Source organism: Vombatus ursinus, unplaced genomic scaffold, assembly GCF_900497805.2.
Source record: "Vombatus ursinus unplaced genomic scaffold, bare-nosed wombat genome assembly UNPS02009062.1, whole genome shotgun sequence".
NCBI lineage: Eukaryota > Metazoa > Chordata > Mammalia > Diprotodontia > Vombatidae > Vombatus > Vombatus ursinus.
In genome coordinates, this window is record NW_020948840.1 from 20,962,545 (window position 1) to 20,980,317 (window position 17,773).

Below are 17,773 nucleotides of genomic sequence, written 5' to 3' on the forward strand. Positions count from 1 at the left end.
GAAGGAAGGAAGGAAGGAAGGAAGGAAGGAAGGAAGGAAGGAAGGAAGGAAGGAAGGAAGGAAGAGGGGGGAGGATCCAACGATCAAATGAATGAACAAAGAGGCTGTACTTACTTAAGTGCTGCTCTGGCCAAATCATGTGGCATCAGATCTTTGTATCTGGGGATAATAAAATACACCAATTTAACACCAAGATCTTTTACTTCAAGAAGATCAAGAGGAGAGCTCACATTTACACAGCTCTTTCCAGTTTACAAAGCCTTCTCACCCAATTCCATGAAGTAGGAACCATATGTATTATTTATCTTCATTTTACTGCTAAGGAAACCAGGGTGAAGTGATGTGGTAAGCTAAGCTCCAGAAAACTTCAACGGGTACTGAACACTTATATAAAGAATTAACAAAAAGGTGGCTCTATGCAGTGCCTTCCCCTCCCCACTCCCCACCAGTACCCCAGGATGCCCCTGCCCTAGGTGCTGCTCCCCTGATTGGTTGGTCCCTGGCCAGGGCACTATTTCATGAGGGGTCCCAGTCATGTTAATTTCACTCTATCTCTTGACCAGCAGCTCTGCCCCCAAACAAGGACTCACCTCCATCTCCTCCCTTTTCCAGCCTCACTTGATGGTTTGTCCTCCCCTATCAGAATGTGAACTACTTGAGAAGAGGGTCTGCCTTGTTCTTGTGACTTATAGAGCCTAGGCACAGGGCCTGGCACAGAATAAGCACAAAATAAATGTACTTTCTATCAATATTATTAAGCATGAAACACTAAAAATTTTCTAAGGGTAGTTTCAACCTTTACAGACGAGGCTCTGTGTTAATTTGTAATGGGAGACTCAATGGGTATAAATTTCTTGAAATCACCCTTTGGGTCAGAGAGCAACCAATAACTCTGTAACTTCCAAAGCTAACCTTATCCTTTCAGTCTTAATCGTGGAAGAATTTGACAAACTCTTAAGTGTACCAATGTTAAAATGCCAAAACTATTTTTCCATTTAGAATTGTGAAACCTTTATTGCTCTATTCCACACACTGACACAAACACATACACACCAGGTTTATCGATTCATCTTCTCTTTGGTCTTCTTAAGTCTATTCCTAAATGCTTTTGCTGGACAATTCTCTACCTCTATTTTGGACCTAACCTTCTCAACAACCAACCACTTGCACTGAATGGCAATTTATTCCAGGCAAGCAGGAAAAGAAGTCAATGTAATTTATTCTGATCCTTATATTTCCTCCAGAGGGTGGGGTACATGGGTAAGGGCTGCATAAACATTTTTATACTGGTAAAGTCTGTGCAATTCTCAAATCCCTATCTTTGATATGTGCTTTTGTAAAACTTATTCATTATTTCAAGCAAAACAAAGTAAAGGGGGCAGTTCTTCCCCTAATCCTAGCCTCCAGCCTGCAGCTAATCTCTCAAAGGAGGTGTTAAAGAGGTGTTAAACTAAGGTCTAGTCCCAGATGTCTTTATCAGATGTGAACACCTAGGAATGAATGAAAAAAGAAACAATTTCATTGGTGAAAACAAATTAGTTACTCACTCCCTGGGGACTTTAAATAGCTAAGCTTTGAGGACTCAGTCAAACCTTAGAGCAGTCATAGAGTAGACCCCTCTGCAGAGGTAGTGGAGGAGGAGAGACTTCTTCCTCTTCTCCCCCACCATCTCCCATTAGTGAAGGCATCCAGCAGTGGAGAATTAGATATCTAATTCATCCTTCAATTTCTCCTCAATCAAGGACTTGAACTAAATTGTGAAATAAAAGTCTAAACCAATCTGCTGAAACCAAAGCAAATCAAAAGCAAATGTTAACTTTTGGTGCACCTCGAATTGAACCAAAGTTTAAAAAAGCAATCCCCTGGCCTGACCCCTATCTGAAGTTAGCGAACCATCTGAACAAGACCTATTCTGGCATATAGTCCTTAGGTAGGGGCAACTGAGAATGCGTGGTATCTATCTCTCCCCACTGTCCAAAGGTCCAGGGCTGAAAAAAGGAAGCCATTCCTTGCTAGAGCTGCATCAGGGTTTGCGCCAGTACAAGGTAGAAATTGTTGCTAGAAATTATTCTTGCGAGAACTTAGTGTGATGTTATATATAGTGCTTACATGGTTACACTAAGTGCTACTGTCCAGATACAATTTAGGTGAAATAGACTTCCATGGGCTACCCTAGAAACTCTACTACTTACAACATTGTTTCTAAAGGAAAATAAGATCAACTTTGCAAACGTTTGACTTCTCAAAGCTTCTAACACAAGATACTTACAAATCAGGGACTTCGTACCCCCAAACCGGAACAAAACCTGATAAATTGCTCTTTGCTGAATCTGAACAGAGTTGTATTAGTTTAGATCTCTTCTACACTGCACATATTTTTATCTGCTCCCTTCTGACCTAACTAGGCTACTTTTACTGAAAAGGAGTAGAATCAGCAAGGTGAACAATCATTTGACTCGATACAATCCAGCCAAATCCCATGGGTTTATAGCAAGAGGGAGCCAGATACAGAAAGGTTCAGACCATTTCTGAATCTCCTCTATTGACCAAAAACTCCAGGCAGCCTGGGACAGTCTTTGGCCCACGATGCCCCTGGAGTCACCTTGAGTCCAAGATCAGTGGCTCAACTAATCTGGTCTCTTCAGAGCTGTTTAGACAGCTAAGGCTGAGGTTCCACAATCTAAGGGCTCAGCTGAAGCCAGAATAATCTTAGATAGGAAGTGAGCCAAAGTGCTCTTCAGTTTGCTACATTTCATTCTGGCTTCCAACATTCTGGAAGATTTCTGTCACAGGTGACCTACAGAATGTCAGAATCCTATTCTTTCTAAGATATTTGAGGATTACTTTGCTCCATTTAAAATGAAGACTTCAGTCCACCACCAACAGCAACCACTTGTGGCTGTCTTAGAAAAAGGAAGTAACATGATAGTTTCATACTTACGAAGTGCCAGACAGCAGAAAGGGAATGCGCACCCCATCCACCACCACAACATTCTTCACATTGGGCTTGGTTAAGGTCTTCTTACTTTGGATCTGTACAGCTTTAAGATAAAGTTCAACAAACAACTAAAAAACAAATTAACAGTCTTTCCCCAGAGTTTTGAAGGGTAATCCAGGAATTAATCATTCAACAAGCATTTATTAAGCACCGATTATGTGCCAAGACATTCTGACAGGTGCAAGAGATAACAAAGATAAAAGTGAAACATACCCAACCCTTAAAGAATATACATTCTGTCTAGGGCAGGGGTGGGGAAACTGCGGCCTCGAGGCTACATGTGGCCCTCTAGATCCTCAAGTGCAGCCCTTTGACTGAATCCAAATTATTCTGTGAAGACCCACCCCTAGTCTAGGGAGACAACATATAAGCATACACAAAACAGATGCAAGGAAATTTTTTTTGGCAGGGGTACAGGTGGGTTTGAGAGGGGAAGGCAACAGCATATTGAGGATATTAAGTGGCACCTGAGCCAAACTGTGGAAACAACTTGAAATAATTCTAAGAGTTGAAGATAAAGAGGGAGGGCATCTCAGGAGATGACAAGCAAAAGCAAGGAGATGAGAGAATATACGAGGAACATCAAAAAGGTCAGTTTGGCTGAACTGCAGAATGGGCAACTCAATCAATTAGTCGATAAACATTTATTAAGACCTACTATGTGCCAAGAACTGTGGTAGGGATAGAAGTACAATGAATGAAAAAAGAAGCATAAGGAGTATAATGCTGAAAAGGTAGATTACAGCCAGGGTGCAAAGGGCTTTAATTGTCAAACACAAGTTCATATTTGATCCTATAAGTAACTGGAATTCACTGGAGTTTAAGTGGAGGCAGGGCTTTCTTGCCTTTTTATATGAGTATTCTCAGCACTTAGCACAGTGCCTGCCACATAGCAGATGCATTAATAAATGTTTATTGACTGCTGGTTAACTAAAATAGCAGGCTAGGAAATTGGTTTAAATACTTATAGCTATGTTGATAATAATTCTAAATAAAATTCAACGTTGAAGAATGAGAACGCACCTGGGAACATAGTTAATACCAATAGGCAGATATTCTTGCTGGGAGATGGAGATGTTTATTTTTATTCAGTGCTCTACTTTTCTACCTCTTATAAAGCAATCTATGCTCACCCTTTCTATTGGAATGTTATTGTTGGGTGAAGTGGACTGAGTTGTCACAAAAAAAAAACAACCCCCTAGCCTAACCTCCTCAGTTTCTACTTCAAAGGATCGCTAATCCCAATTGTAAACTGCTCTACCTCAAAGGATCGCTAATCCACAACTATAAACTGCTGGGTATAAAGTTTTGTTATTTCCCTTGCTTGGGGCTGCTCTCCTAGGATTGCATCCAGGGGACAGTCGCCAGCCGGCTCCAGTAAATGCTCTCTATTTTCTAATTTGGCGTGTGTCTGGTTACTCTCGGCCCGTCCATTTCATTGGGGATGTTTTTTTTTTCCAATTTTTATTGATAGCTTCCGTTTATATCCCCTTCATTTCCAAATGCATCTTTCTCCACTCCCTAGTGTATCATCTTTGGAGACAAAGGATATAGAAAAGAGAGAAAGAAGTAGGTCAATTCTATGCTTCACATGCACAGGACTTCCCCTCTGCAAAGAAGGAATGAAGGTAGAAAAGACATTGCCATTCTGTCTATTATTCTCCATGTGTGCTAACATGGCAGAAAAGTCTGACAAAGGTCCAGAAGGCCATACCACGTGCATGTGCAAAATTGCACTTTGATTTTTGGCTGGAGTCATTATTTGCAAAAGCCTGGAATTCTTTCTGGCCCGTCTCAGACAGATACTATTGTAAAGTTGTTGCAATGAAAGAGAAATAAGAAGCTAAGGGTCAATATAAAAAGAGATCACAGAATGTTCAAGCAGGAATGTGAGTCAGGAGATCCTAATTTCAATGTCAGCCTGTTTTCTCTACTGGCTCTAGGATAAAGTTCAGCCTCCTCTATTTGGCATTGAAAACCCTTCACATTCTCACTCCAATCTTTCCAGGCTAATTGCCCACTGTTTTCCCCCTTATACTCTTATTCACCCTCCAGTCAAATTGCCTTTCCTGCATGCCTGCAATGCTCTCTGTCTTCACCTCACTACATCTTAAAACTACTTTGTTGTTGTTTAGTAATTTTCCAAGCACATCCAACTCTTCATGATTCCTTTTGGGATTTTCTTGGCAAAGGTACTGGGGTGGTTTGACATTTCCTTCTCCAATTCATTTTAAGATGAGGAAACTGAGGCAAATGGGATTAAGTGATTTGCCCAGGGTCACACAGCTAGTAAGTGTCTGAGGCTCGATTTGAGCTTAAATCTTCCTGACTTCTGGTCTGGCACTCTATCCACTGTGCCACCTAGCTGCCCCCTTAGAACTACTGGTTCCCTTCAAATAAGCCTCAGATCCAAAGCCACTCCCTACTGCAGACCCTTAAATTGGACCCTGGTCCAATTTGTTACCACTCTGTACCAGGAGAATGGAAAGTTTCTGAGGGTTTGGATTGTTTCCTCTATATGTATTCCCAGAGCTATCAAACACAAAGGGTGCTTAATAAACATTTGTTGAATGGAAACTGAATTGAATAACAACTGGCTAGATGTGTGATCCAGATAAATCACTTAACCTCTCTCAGACTATAAGTTATAAATAGGCTATTCCTGTAGAGTGGTTCCCACATTGACAAAATGACAGGACCTTGACATGTTGACATAATTTAAATGAAACCTAAGAAATCTAGTCCAACCTCCTTGTTTTTTACAGATGAGGAAACAGTAGCCAAGAGAGCTGAGGTGACTTGACTAATATCACATAGCTAGAAATCTGAAGGTGAAAATTTTCTGTGTTTTCAGAAATGTTTTGTTAAAAAAAGACATTTATCTGGGAGATGCCATTAGCAATATTAATAATACCTGGCATTTATATAAAATTGTAGGGTTTGTAAAATGCCTCATATACATTATTAATAGGAAGGCAAATTCATGATAGTAGATAGTGCAGAGCAATAGGGAAGTGAAGGAATGTAGAAAAAACATTGGCTCTGGAGTCAAAGGAGGCAAGGCTGTAAGTAAATCATTGTCCTCTCTGAAGCTATTTCCTCATCTGTAAAAATGAGAGGGAAAGACCACATGATCTTTAAGGGCCCTTCCAGCTCTAAATCTATGATTATATGATTTATGAAATCCACTAATACCACTATAATTCTGCCTTCACTAAGAAACCTTCCAATGATTAAATCTTGCTTTTCAGGTATCTTGTTATTTGTAAGGTAGTATCCTGAATGTGGGACATATGTATTCCAGTAACTAGGCAATCAGGAAACAGTTTCCTGATTAAAACAAATAAGCCAGCTTTTAGGTATAAATCAGGCTCATACAAGATTTGGATGGTATAAGCCAATTATATCAGGACTTGGCCACATGTGGACAGATCAGCTGGCCATCAAGGTTCTAGACACTGGACCATGAAGATGTCCCCAAGACGCTTTAGTATGGGGTACTGAAAAAAGCATTGGACTTGGAGTCTTTAGACCTGGGTTCATGACCTTGTTCTGCCAATGGGCAAGTCATCTCAGCTCTAAGCCTTAGCTTCCATAAAATGGGGACAACACTTCGCTGCCTCTCAAAAGGTTATCATGTAAGGAGGGTGCTTTATAAAGTGTTAAGTGCCATAGTACTGTAGGCTACTGTTATAAGACAAATCAAACTTCCCCCTCCTCATCATAATACAACTGAACCCAGTTAAAACACTATATATGCACAACTAAATAATAACAATTTGATGATTTTCTTCACAGAGGTATGATGATAAATAAGCTGCCCCTCCCCAACCCATTTTACAATTCAATATTTAGAATCCCCCAAAATGTATGCAAATGACTATACCTGTTGACAGTGGTTGGGAGGCATAGCTCAGTGGTCTTAGAGCTGAAACAAAAAATAATTATGAATTTATTTTTTAAACGGAAAAATAGTTTATAATTTTTAGATCTTAAGGATTTTTTTTTTTGTTTTGGGTTTGTTTTTTGTTTTTTTTTGTTGTTTGTTTGTTTGTTTGTTTTTTAGAGAAATTAAAATTTAACTTACAGAATTTGGTGGCCCAGGTTGATGTCACAGGTAGATTTCTGAAAGCGCAAGTCAATATGGAAGTCATTTTGAAGTCTAAAAAAAAGAAACAAAAAGATCACCTAAATTACTTGCATGTTTTATAGCTAGCTCTATAAAATACAATGAATATGTAACACTTTAAATCTAATTTATTACTTAATAAATGGCAAAATATTCTCTCTTTTAAGGCCAAGATGAACTTATGGTACTGGTCAAGGTTAGAGACTATTCCTTCCAACTCTGGCTGAATATAAAGGCATTCTTCATTTTAAGAAGCTCCTGTTTACACTTTTCAAACCTGGAAGAATTTATAAGACAGGGCACTACTGGCAAGTACCAAGCACAGCTTAATGTACACAACAGACATTTTAAAGTATGCAAACAAAAGAAGACGTTCTAAATTTGTTCATAAGTTTTTACCAGGGTATCAAGAGATTGTTCAGGCAGACATAGAAGAAATATAATGGAAGGTGGAGGTGAAAGGTGAATCTTTTAATAAGACCTGTGATTTCACTGGTATAGCCAACTCCTGATGAGGAAACACTCTCTGCCAATGCAGATCAGTAACTGCTTCTTAACTTAAGGTCTTAGGGAAAGTGTCTTCTCCAGAAATACACAACCATTGTATGTCAGGGGCCCCACTGGAAGCCAGGTCTTTTGATTTTGAGGCAACCTCATGTTGTACATAACATGACAGATAGAGTAAGTGTGGAGTAAAAATCCTGGTATAAGTATAAATCTAAAATTTATGCAACATTCTTAATGCTCCTGTGATCTAGCTCTATAAACCCTGATGCCACAAATTAGCTACCTCTTAATCATGCCCCAGGCTTTCATTTCCATTAATTCCAATCTCTGCTATAGGAACATTTCATAATAGAAGTCAATGAAACTTATTTGTTCCCTTAAGAGGCACAAAGCAAACACTGCACACATATTTATTGATCTATTCCATAACTTTCAAAAGATTACCTAAATAACTTGAAAAGAACCCAAGGACAGTTAGTCCCTTACCCCTGAGAGAAAAGATAGTCACCTCTTGGTGCATTTTTGTTTTTTGGTTTTTTTTTTAGATAAAAGCTATGCCACTTACCACTTATCATTAGCCCTCAAAATAACTATTTTAAGAACCTTCCCCATGCCTCTAGCCTACCACAGCAAACTGCGGTTTTGCACACAAACCCTATTTAGGTTGTGGTCAAGAGGGTCTTTCTTTAAAACCAAGAAATTGAACTATTCCTTAATGTTGCAAAGTATCCTAATAAAATAAGGTCATTTACCTATCTGAAGAAGCTTCTACTAACACCTTAAGGTTATGATTTCAAATATAACAGATTTGAAAAAATTTTTCCTAACCAACTGGCTTTGCATTAGGACAAAATATCAGTCTTTCCCTTTCTAAGTTCTATCCTTTTCCCTCTATTTCCTGTATAATTAGGCAGAGAAATATAATTCTCATTTTATATCAAACTTCCACAAATGTCCATGAATTCACCCTTCTTACCCACCTCCTGTAATAAATCCTCCATAAGGCTCCACCCCACCTGCTAGAGGGTTTCTTTAAATCTCTGGATATCATGTACATTTGAACAGAATGTATAAGCTGCCCATTAGACTCTTTTCCATAAAGACAAGTCCATTTCCTTATCTCAAACATCTCTCACCTCTCCAATGCTATCTTTTCTACCACAAGATCCTGCTACACAGTTCTTTTATATGGTAATAAAATGTAGCGTATTTATGTTTACCATGTATCTGTCCAATTCTCTTTGGGCAAAAGCTGTGATATATTCCTTGACTCACAGCCAGACATCACAACTAGAATATTGGCTATGTTAAAAAGATGGATCTCTGTTTCAACTTAATGCTTGGAGGTCACTAAAAGCATTTCCCAAAATGTAATCTAACCTAGCCCAAGGCCTTTCTTTGATTCAATTCAGTTCAATTCCATTTTTACATTCAAAGCCTAAGATACAGATATTGATAAGTCAACTCTATCTTCTAAATGCTTATTGTAATCTGAATAACAGGCACTCTTTTCTACTTGGTATTTTCTACATGAATAATTATGTGAAGCTCTTTTGAGTGATTAAGGATTTTATTTAGAAGGGGCCAGACACAAACCAGAGCCAGAGAACCTCACCATCTATAACACAAGTTCTTAACTTGTTTGTGTCACAGAGCTCTTCTTGGGCAATCTTCTCAGAATATTTTTAAATACATAAAATAAAGTGTAAAGATTACAAAGGAAACAAATTATATTGAAATACAGTTGTCAAAATATATTTTTAAATTAAACATGATGATATCTCCCCTTCCCATAATCTTTCTGTATATAAGGTCCTTCTTGTCTCCATTAAGGTGCTCAGATTTCTTATAATTTAACCAATAGCTCAGTAATGTTCAGATTCCTTAAGAGTCTGGCCAATATGGTAGATATTCTAATAAACCTTGTCTTTGGCTGAAAGAAGTCTTGGGTTAAATTCTTTCAGGCAGGACCCGCATATTTTGGGGTCCAAGTACCCCTAAACCTCAACACCAATAAGTACCAAACTGGTAGGTCCACTGTCACAGAAAAAGCAGTTTTGTTAAAGAGATTGTGACAATTTTATCCACCTCATTTTTTATTTTTTGGTATTTACTTTCCTAGCTTTGATGAGGTATGGACCCAAGCTGAGATCTTTGCCCCTTACCCCAAAAAGAATTTGGGTCTCATTTGTCTAAGTAATTCTCCCACTTGATCAAGGAGATCTCTGGCATTCCACTGAGACTACAGTCCTATCAATTATTTTCATTATGGCCTATGCCCAATCTCCCTATTCTCTGTAACCTTTAGCCTAGCCTAGCCCTCCATTGTCTATTACCTCCCAATGGCCCCTGAGTATTTCCCACCCTTGACCCTATTCTAGACCCCATTCTCGACCTCCCAGTCACTCCTATCAAGATTCTTCCTAGATCCCTCTCACTGTCTTTCTGTATATAAGGTCCATCTTTGTCTCCGTTAAGGTGCTCAGATTCTGTAAGAACTTAGCCAGTAGCTCACAAATGTTCAGATTCCTTAAGAGTCTGGCCAGTATGGTAGATCTTTAATAAACCTTGTCTCTGGCTGAAAGAAGGCTTGGGTTGAATTCTTTAGGGCAGGACCCATGTCTTTTGCTCTTGATATTTTGGTGTCCTAGCACCCCTAAATCTCTAGACCTCAACAGTTTCATCCTTAAATGTTCTCAGGATGATCTGGGTAACTGAGTTTCTGGTCAAGCTTTTTATAAATTTATGTGACCCTCCACTACTTGTCCCAAAATATTCCAAAGTGCTCCCCCATAAATTTTTACAAATGAATTTATATTCTAAACTGGAAAACTCTTATCTTTTCAAGCAACAAGGAGATTAAGTATCTGCAAGCTGAGTACTTTACTTATCTACTAAACTACCTTGAGGCAATATGGTACAGAGGCTAGAATGCTGGGCTTAAAGTGAAGACCTGGGCTCAAATCCCACCTCAGACACTTACTAGGGATATGAGACCCTAAAAAAATCAGACCTCTTCATGGCTCAAGAAACCCCCTAAGACTTACCTACCAAAATCATAGAGAAGTAGCCAAATTGGTGAAAGGAGTTACTCATAAAAAGGAAAGTCACTGGGATTAAACCTCCTTAGGATATGGTGATGTTGATAGTTTCTTAATTTTTCAGCATCAATAGGTCATTTAAAGAGGTAATGATAATTCCTCTATGTGCCAGGCACAGTTAAGTGCTTTACAAATATTATCTCATTTGAGCCTCAAAGCAACCCTGCAAGACAGGTGCTAGCATTACCTTCATTTTACATCAAAGGAAAATGAGGCAAACAGAAGTTAAGTGTCTTGCCCAAGGTCATACAGCTAATACCTGTCTGAGTCCAGATGGGAACTCAGATTTTCCTCACTTCAGGCCCACCACTTTATACACTGTACAACCTTGCTACATATGGTTGGAGTTGTTTTAATTGTTTGTAGTAGTGTATTTTTATTCTTCATTCTAAATTGCTATTTATTTTTATGTTTGCTCCAATAGTTCTATGGTTAGACTATACCCAATTGATTCAGAAATGACTCTCACAGGTAAGCTGTTTCCTCTCTGTTAATGTAATAGTTAATTTCATCTTTTGTAATATTATTCAATGGTTGTCATTTCCAGTGGTTCCCAAATCTACTGTTGAAGAAAACACTTATGAAAGATAGGCATGGGGCATCTGTGTAGTCTACAAGTCACTGGACTCTTGATTCTTAAGCCTAAGTCACATTTTTCAGCATTTCTGTCATCCACTATGCCCATTTTTACATTGAGATCACTAAGTATGAAAGTATATGTGGATTTAATTTGGAAGTCTTATCAAGTTTTTAACAGAATATCTTATCATCAGATATCGATGCATAATCTGCAATATTCATGGTGATCTTTTTGCAAATGCTTATCCTGAGCACTCCTATATAAGTAAGTAGCTCAGGAAATGTTCCTCATTGCCAAACCAACTCTGCCAGTTCCTTTATTTCCTCCCCAAGAAGAACCTGTAAGCCATTCTTTCATTTAGCTGCAATCTTCCAGACTTCTGGCTTCATTTGTAACTCATCTATCAAGATTAAGCTGATTCAGTTCTTGCCAGCAGCATTTGTACCCATTAGGCACTAGACAAGGATCTCGCATTTAGAGCTCCAACAACTAAGTTAATGTTTGTAAACTGTCTAAAAATTGTTCATTATTAGCACCCTTTGCAATTATCACTATAGAAATCAAGTCAAATCAAGTTAACAAGCATTTTTTATTATTATGCCGTGAACTGTGCTAAATGTTGGGAATACAAATATAAGGTAAAAGAAAGACCAGTCCTTCCCCTCAAGGAGCTTACATTCTAATGGGGGAAGACAATATTTAAGGGGAGCTGAAAAAAGAGTGTGGAGGAAGGTACCCTTGGTAGAGAAGTCCAGAGAGTCAGGAGCAGAGTCAGGAGATGCTTGAACATGACTGGCCTGGGCACTTCCTCAAAATAGAGATTCAATAAGAACTCACTAATCAGAGGAAGGGGCCACACAAGGGCACAGGGTTCTTTCAGGGTGAGAAGGCTGATAGGACTTGGTGAAGTCCACAGTCAGGAATGGAATGGAAGAATGAAGGTTATTTTGTATTTTTCTTTGTTTCATGAGTTGTCACGGCCAGATTATTTATTATCTAGTGGCCAACCTACTAGTGATAAGATTTCCTCTCTACATCTGGCTGAGCTGGTGCTCAGGAAACAGGTAATCTGTCATTAGGGTCCTACTCAAACCCATTTCTGTCATGGTGGAATCTACTAGACAGGATTCAGCTAACAATACCCTTAAGAACCTGCAGTTACACTCATGACCAAGATGAGCCATCAGAGTAAGACTTACGATAGATATTTCTATATCAAAACACCCACAAATTTCTATGAAATCTGAACCATAAAATAATAGAAAGAAGATTTTATTAAGTATAAGCCCACCAATTTGGAACTATGCTTAAAAAATTAATGTCCATACCCTTTGATCTTGAGACCCCACTATCAGACACATACCCCAAGGAGATCAAAGAAAAAAATTAAGGTCCTATATCAAAATACTTATAGTAGCACTTTTTGTAGTGGTGAAGATCTGGAAACAATGTAGATGCCCACTGAATGGGAAATGGATAAATATGGTGCATGAATACAATGAAATGTTATTGCATTATAAGAAATGATGACTATGAATTCTTCAGAGAAACAGGAGGAAATTTATGCAAACTGATAGTGAAGTAAGCAGAACAAGGAAAATAATATATACAAAGGCTAAAGCAATAAACTGTTAAGAACATCAACAAAAAAAGAACAGAAGAGTATGCAATTATAATGGCCAAGCTTGGCCCTAGAGAAGAAGTGAGAAAGTGTATTTCTTTGTCTTTAATGAATTGACTGGAGGACAGGAGTGAGGAAAGGAGGAAAGGGAATGATCATGCATATGGAATGTTGAAATTCTTTCAGACTTGGCTGATGTGCTCATTAATCTTGCTTAATTGGGTTTTTTTCCTCTCTATTTTAATTTTTATTACCAGGAATGACTCACTGGGTAGGGGAGGGATATGTGATAGGAGGAGAAAAGGTACAGATATAAATAAGACAAAAAAATTAAGGCTCACCATTGGATTTCTTTACATGACCCTATACATCCTAGCTAATCTAGTCTCCCAAGGAGCTAGCTATTTAGGGTCCATTAGGGTTGGGGGTGGGAGGAGGCATAGGGAAGAAGAATTGAGAAGAGAACAAGTATTTATTAATTGCCAATATATCCCAGACACTGAGCTAAGCACTTCACAAATATTATCTCAATTGATCCTAACAACAACCCTGGGAGGTAGGTGCTACAGTTAAGGAAACTGAGGCAAAGAAAGATTAAGTGACTTGCCCATGGTCACACAGCTAGTAAATTTATGAAGCTGGATTTGAATTCAAATCTTCCTGACTCTAGGCCCAATGCTCTATCCACTAGGCCACCTAGCTTCCTCTAAGTGGTGAGGGGGCAGGGAAAAGGGCATTTTGTAGGTACATGTGGAGTTGTGAAAAGAAGCAAAAAGATGATGCAGTACGTAGATTATCAGAAAAAGGAGAAAGAAGAGGAAGAAGGTGGGAGATGGGAAGGGCTAAACAAAAGTCCAGCACATTTTGAAATTTTGCCTAAGGGAACTGATGATTGATGTGAAGGAGACAACCTTCACAACCTGTGTGTTTTGGGGGAACTCTCCCCAAAAAAAGTTACCTTAAAGGTAAAAAAAAATGGAACAACAGGGTTGTACAAATAGAGCCAGACCTTTAGTCTTGTATTTTATTCAACAAAAGGATGTCTACTGATTCTGTTCTGAATAAGACCTCCACTAGAGACCTCCTTCCCCCATCAAGATAGTCTAATAAGATTAATTAACCAAATGGAAAATATACCAAATGGAACAAATCTAATCTTTGCAACTTTTGAAACCCCAAGGTGAAAAGTTCTTTCCCAAATCACCTGACATCCTGTCTCTATGACTCAATCTTCCAAATAATAGCAGTGGCTGAGCACCTAATAGGCTCATTTTGACGCTGGTGATGTCACACAAAAGATATGTAAAACCCTAAAAATGTACTTCATCTTTGTTCCTAGGCATGGCTATCTACTTGGCAACTGCCCATCAGTTGATGCTAATAAAATTTTTTATCTTCTATCCTTGCCTCTTGATTTATTGAGCTCATAGTCACCAAGGTGGGAAAAATTACTCCCAAAGAGGATCTCAGGTCCTCTGGGTTGAGGAATTCCTCAACACTGGTATAGGGAGCCAATGTCTACCTTCTTCTAATGCATATTCAATATCACAAACTACTACCATCTGTACTCATTTCCCCAGGAAGAAAAAGAAAAGAGAAGGAAGAAGAAAGGGGAGAGACATTAATTTGCCTGGGAAGAATAATAATTGATAGCTAATAATATTGATAGCTAACATTTATATAGCATTTTAAGGTTTACCTTCCAGCTCCCTTTTGCTGCCTTCCATATCTATTATGGTTGAGTACTAATTCTTCTGCTAAAAAGAGACCTGCCCTCCTCCCCCTCACCCCTTATACTACTATAAGAAACAAAAACAACATTTGGCTCGATTCCAGCCTAAAAGCCCTCACTTTCACAACTCCACATGTACCTACAAAATGCCCTTTTCCCTGCCCCTCTCACCACTTAGAGGCAGCTACGTGGTTAGGATAGAACACTGGGGTTTGGGTTAAATAAAGCATTCCAATTCTGCTATGGTTTTTACACTTGAGGGTGGAGGCCTAGGGGAGTAGATCTTCAACATCATTAGTGAGTAAAACTCAAGTGTGGAAAACCTGTTTCTGCTGAGGGAACCACTATCCTTCTAGTCACTCAGATTCATAACTTAAGAGTCAACCCCTCACTTTTCAACTCTCCTTCATCTTTCACATCCAATTAGTTTCCAGCTCTTGTCAATTCTATTTCCATAGCACCTCTCTATCTCATTCTCTGTATTCACATGGCCACTGCCCATTTCAGGCCCTCATAACCTCTTCCCTGGAAGATTACAAATTTCCTAATTGGTTTTCCTGCCTCAAACCTGTCTTCAGCACCGCTGCCAAAGAGCTATCCTTAAAGCACAAGTCTGATCACATCACTTTCCTGTTGAAGAGCTCCAGTCGTTCCCTCTTGCCTCTACGATAAAATTCAAACTCTTCTGTTTGGCCTTTAAAGCCCTTCACAACCTATCTCCAATTTACCTTCTAGTTTTATTACATAATTACTTTCCTTCAACGCTCTCTGGCCCAACCAATCTAGCCTTGCCATCCTTCATATACTACGCTCTATCTCCATAGTTTTGTTGTTGTTCAGTCATATCTGACTCTTCATGATCCCATGGCCTACAGCGCACCAATACTGTCCATGGGGTTTCCTTGGCAAAGGTACTGAAATGGTTTCCTTCTCTAGTGGGATGAGGCAAATAGAGGTTAAGTGACTTGCCCAAGGTCACACAGCTAGTAAGGGTCTGAGGCTGCATTTGAACTCAGGTCTTTCTGACTACAGGCCTAGTGCTCTATTCACTGAGCCACCTAGCTGCCTCCCCATAGCTTTGTACAGTTCACCAAAATTCCCTTCTCACCCATCTCTTAGAATCCTTAGTTTCCTTCAAAACTCAGGTCAAACACTATGTACAGGCATACCTCATTTTACTGTGCTTCGCAAATATTGCATTTTTATCTTTTTTTATAAATTGAAGGTTTGTGACAACCCTGCATCAAGCAAGACTGTCAGTGCCATTTTTCTAACATGTGCTCACATCGTGTCTCTGTGTCACATTTTGGTAATTCTTGCAATATTACAAATTTTTCATTATTACTATATCTGTTATGATCCATGATCAGCAATCTTTGAAGTTACTTTTGTAATTGTTTTGGGGTACCCATAAATTGCACCCATATAAAATGGCAAACTTAATAATGGTTGTGTGTGTGTTCTGGCTGCTCCACCGACATCTCTCCTCAGGTCTTCCTATTCCCTGAGATACAACAATATTGAAATTAGGCTAGTTAATAATGCTACAATGGCCTCAACGTGTTCAAGTGAAAGGAAGAATCATTTGGTGTGGCAAATTTCATTGTTGTCTTATTTTCTTAAAATAAGCCACCCCAACATTCAGCAACCACCAGCCTGATAGGTCAGCAGTCACCAAGATGGAGGCAAGACCCTCACCTGCAAAAAGATTACCAATCACTGAAGACTCAGATGATGGTTAGCATTTTTTAGCAATAAAGTATTTTTTAATTAAGGCACGTGCATTTTTTTAGACACAATACTAATGCACACTTAATAAACAACAGTATAGTGTAAACATAACTTTTATATGTCCTGTGAAACCAAAAAAATTCCTGTGACTCCTGTTATTGCAATATTCACTTTATTGTGGTCATCTGGAACTGCATCTCTATCCTGTATCACAAACCCCCATGGCTCCCTTCTGGATGCTGCTCAAATGCCACTTCCTACAGTAGGCCTTTCCTTATCCCACAGTTATTATACACTCCTGCCCCCCCCACTCTGTATTTAAATGGTATACATTCTGTATTTACCTACCTGTGCAGCTGTTGCTTTTCTCCAATAGACTTTAAGTTCCTTGAGAGCAGAAACTTTTCATTTTTATCTCTGTATCCCAGGTTCTGGGCACACAGCAAGCACTTAACAAAAGCTTATTGGGTATAAAGTCCTTGCTTTGCTGCGAACTAAGTTTCATGATCTCAGGTAACAGCCTCTGAGAACCTCACCTTCACAGATTCACAGAAACTCAGAATTTACCTGAGAGATTTAATCCAACCTGTACCCAAAGTGTCACCAATCTACCCGAAGATGTGTAGTAATGGGAAACTCATTACCTCTGGAGGTATCTCATTTCGCTTTGGGCCTATATCCTTTGAAATTTTTTTACATATGTTATTTTCATTTTTTCCCTCAATTCCATGTAAACAAAAATTTAACATTCATTTCTTAAAATTTTGAGTTCCAAATTCTTTCTCTCCCTCCATTTTCCCCTCCTTGAGAAGGCAAGCAATTTGATATAGGTTGTACCTGTTCAGTCATGCAAAATATTTCCACATTAGCCAAAAAAGTTCTGCATTGAGCTTAAACTTATCTTAGCAACTTTTACCCATTACTTCCAGGTTTCAACCTCTAGGACCTAACTCCTCTCTTCAATAGGACAACCCTTCAAATCACTTGATTCTCAAGTAGTTTAAAAAAAAGTCTCTTCTCCAGACTAGATATTCCAAATTCCTTCAACTCATCCCTATATGCTACTTTCCAACAACATCATCAACTGGGTCAAGTTATGGACAAAGCTTTGGCTCCTCAATTTCCTTCCCAAAATTCAGCGAATATAAATGCTCTTTGCCTTTTGGGTTATGAAACTGAAGTACTTGCACCTGATGTACAATCCATCAAATTGAGGTACCAGCTCTGCCTACTTGGGGAGGGTGCCCTAAAGATAAAATGAAATAGTAGATGGATAGAACTTCAGAGATTATCTAGTCCAATCTCCTTATTTTATAAACGAGGAAACTGAGGCCCCTGGAGGCAAAATTGACTTGCCTAGGACTCTCTATCCGA

The 17,773-nt window shown here is 38.9% G+C and overlaps 1 protein-coding gene across 1 annotated transcript in view; it reads right to left on the reverse strand.

Moving 5' to 3' along the window:
• HADHB (hydroxyacyl-CoA dehydrogenase trifunctional multienzyme complex subunit beta) overlaps positions 1 to 17,773 on the reverse strand; it is a 53,746-nt gene that overhangs the window by 34,873 nt on the left and 1,100 nt on the right. The window contains exons 2-5 of the mRNA XM_027850427.1: positions 7,086 to 7,160; positions 6,885 to 6,926; positions 2,942 to 3,041; positions 115 to 159 (exon numbers count right to left, since the gene is read on the reverse strand). Of these exons, the coding sequence (XP_027706228.1) occupies positions 115 to 159; positions 2,942 to 3,041; positions 6,885 to 6,926; positions 7,086 to 7,152 (254 nt within the window). The 5' untranslated portion in view covers positions 7,153 to 7,160. The remainder of the gene's footprint in view (positions 1 to 114; positions 160 to 2,941; positions 3,042 to 6,884; positions 6,927 to 7,085; positions 7,161 to 17,773) is intronic.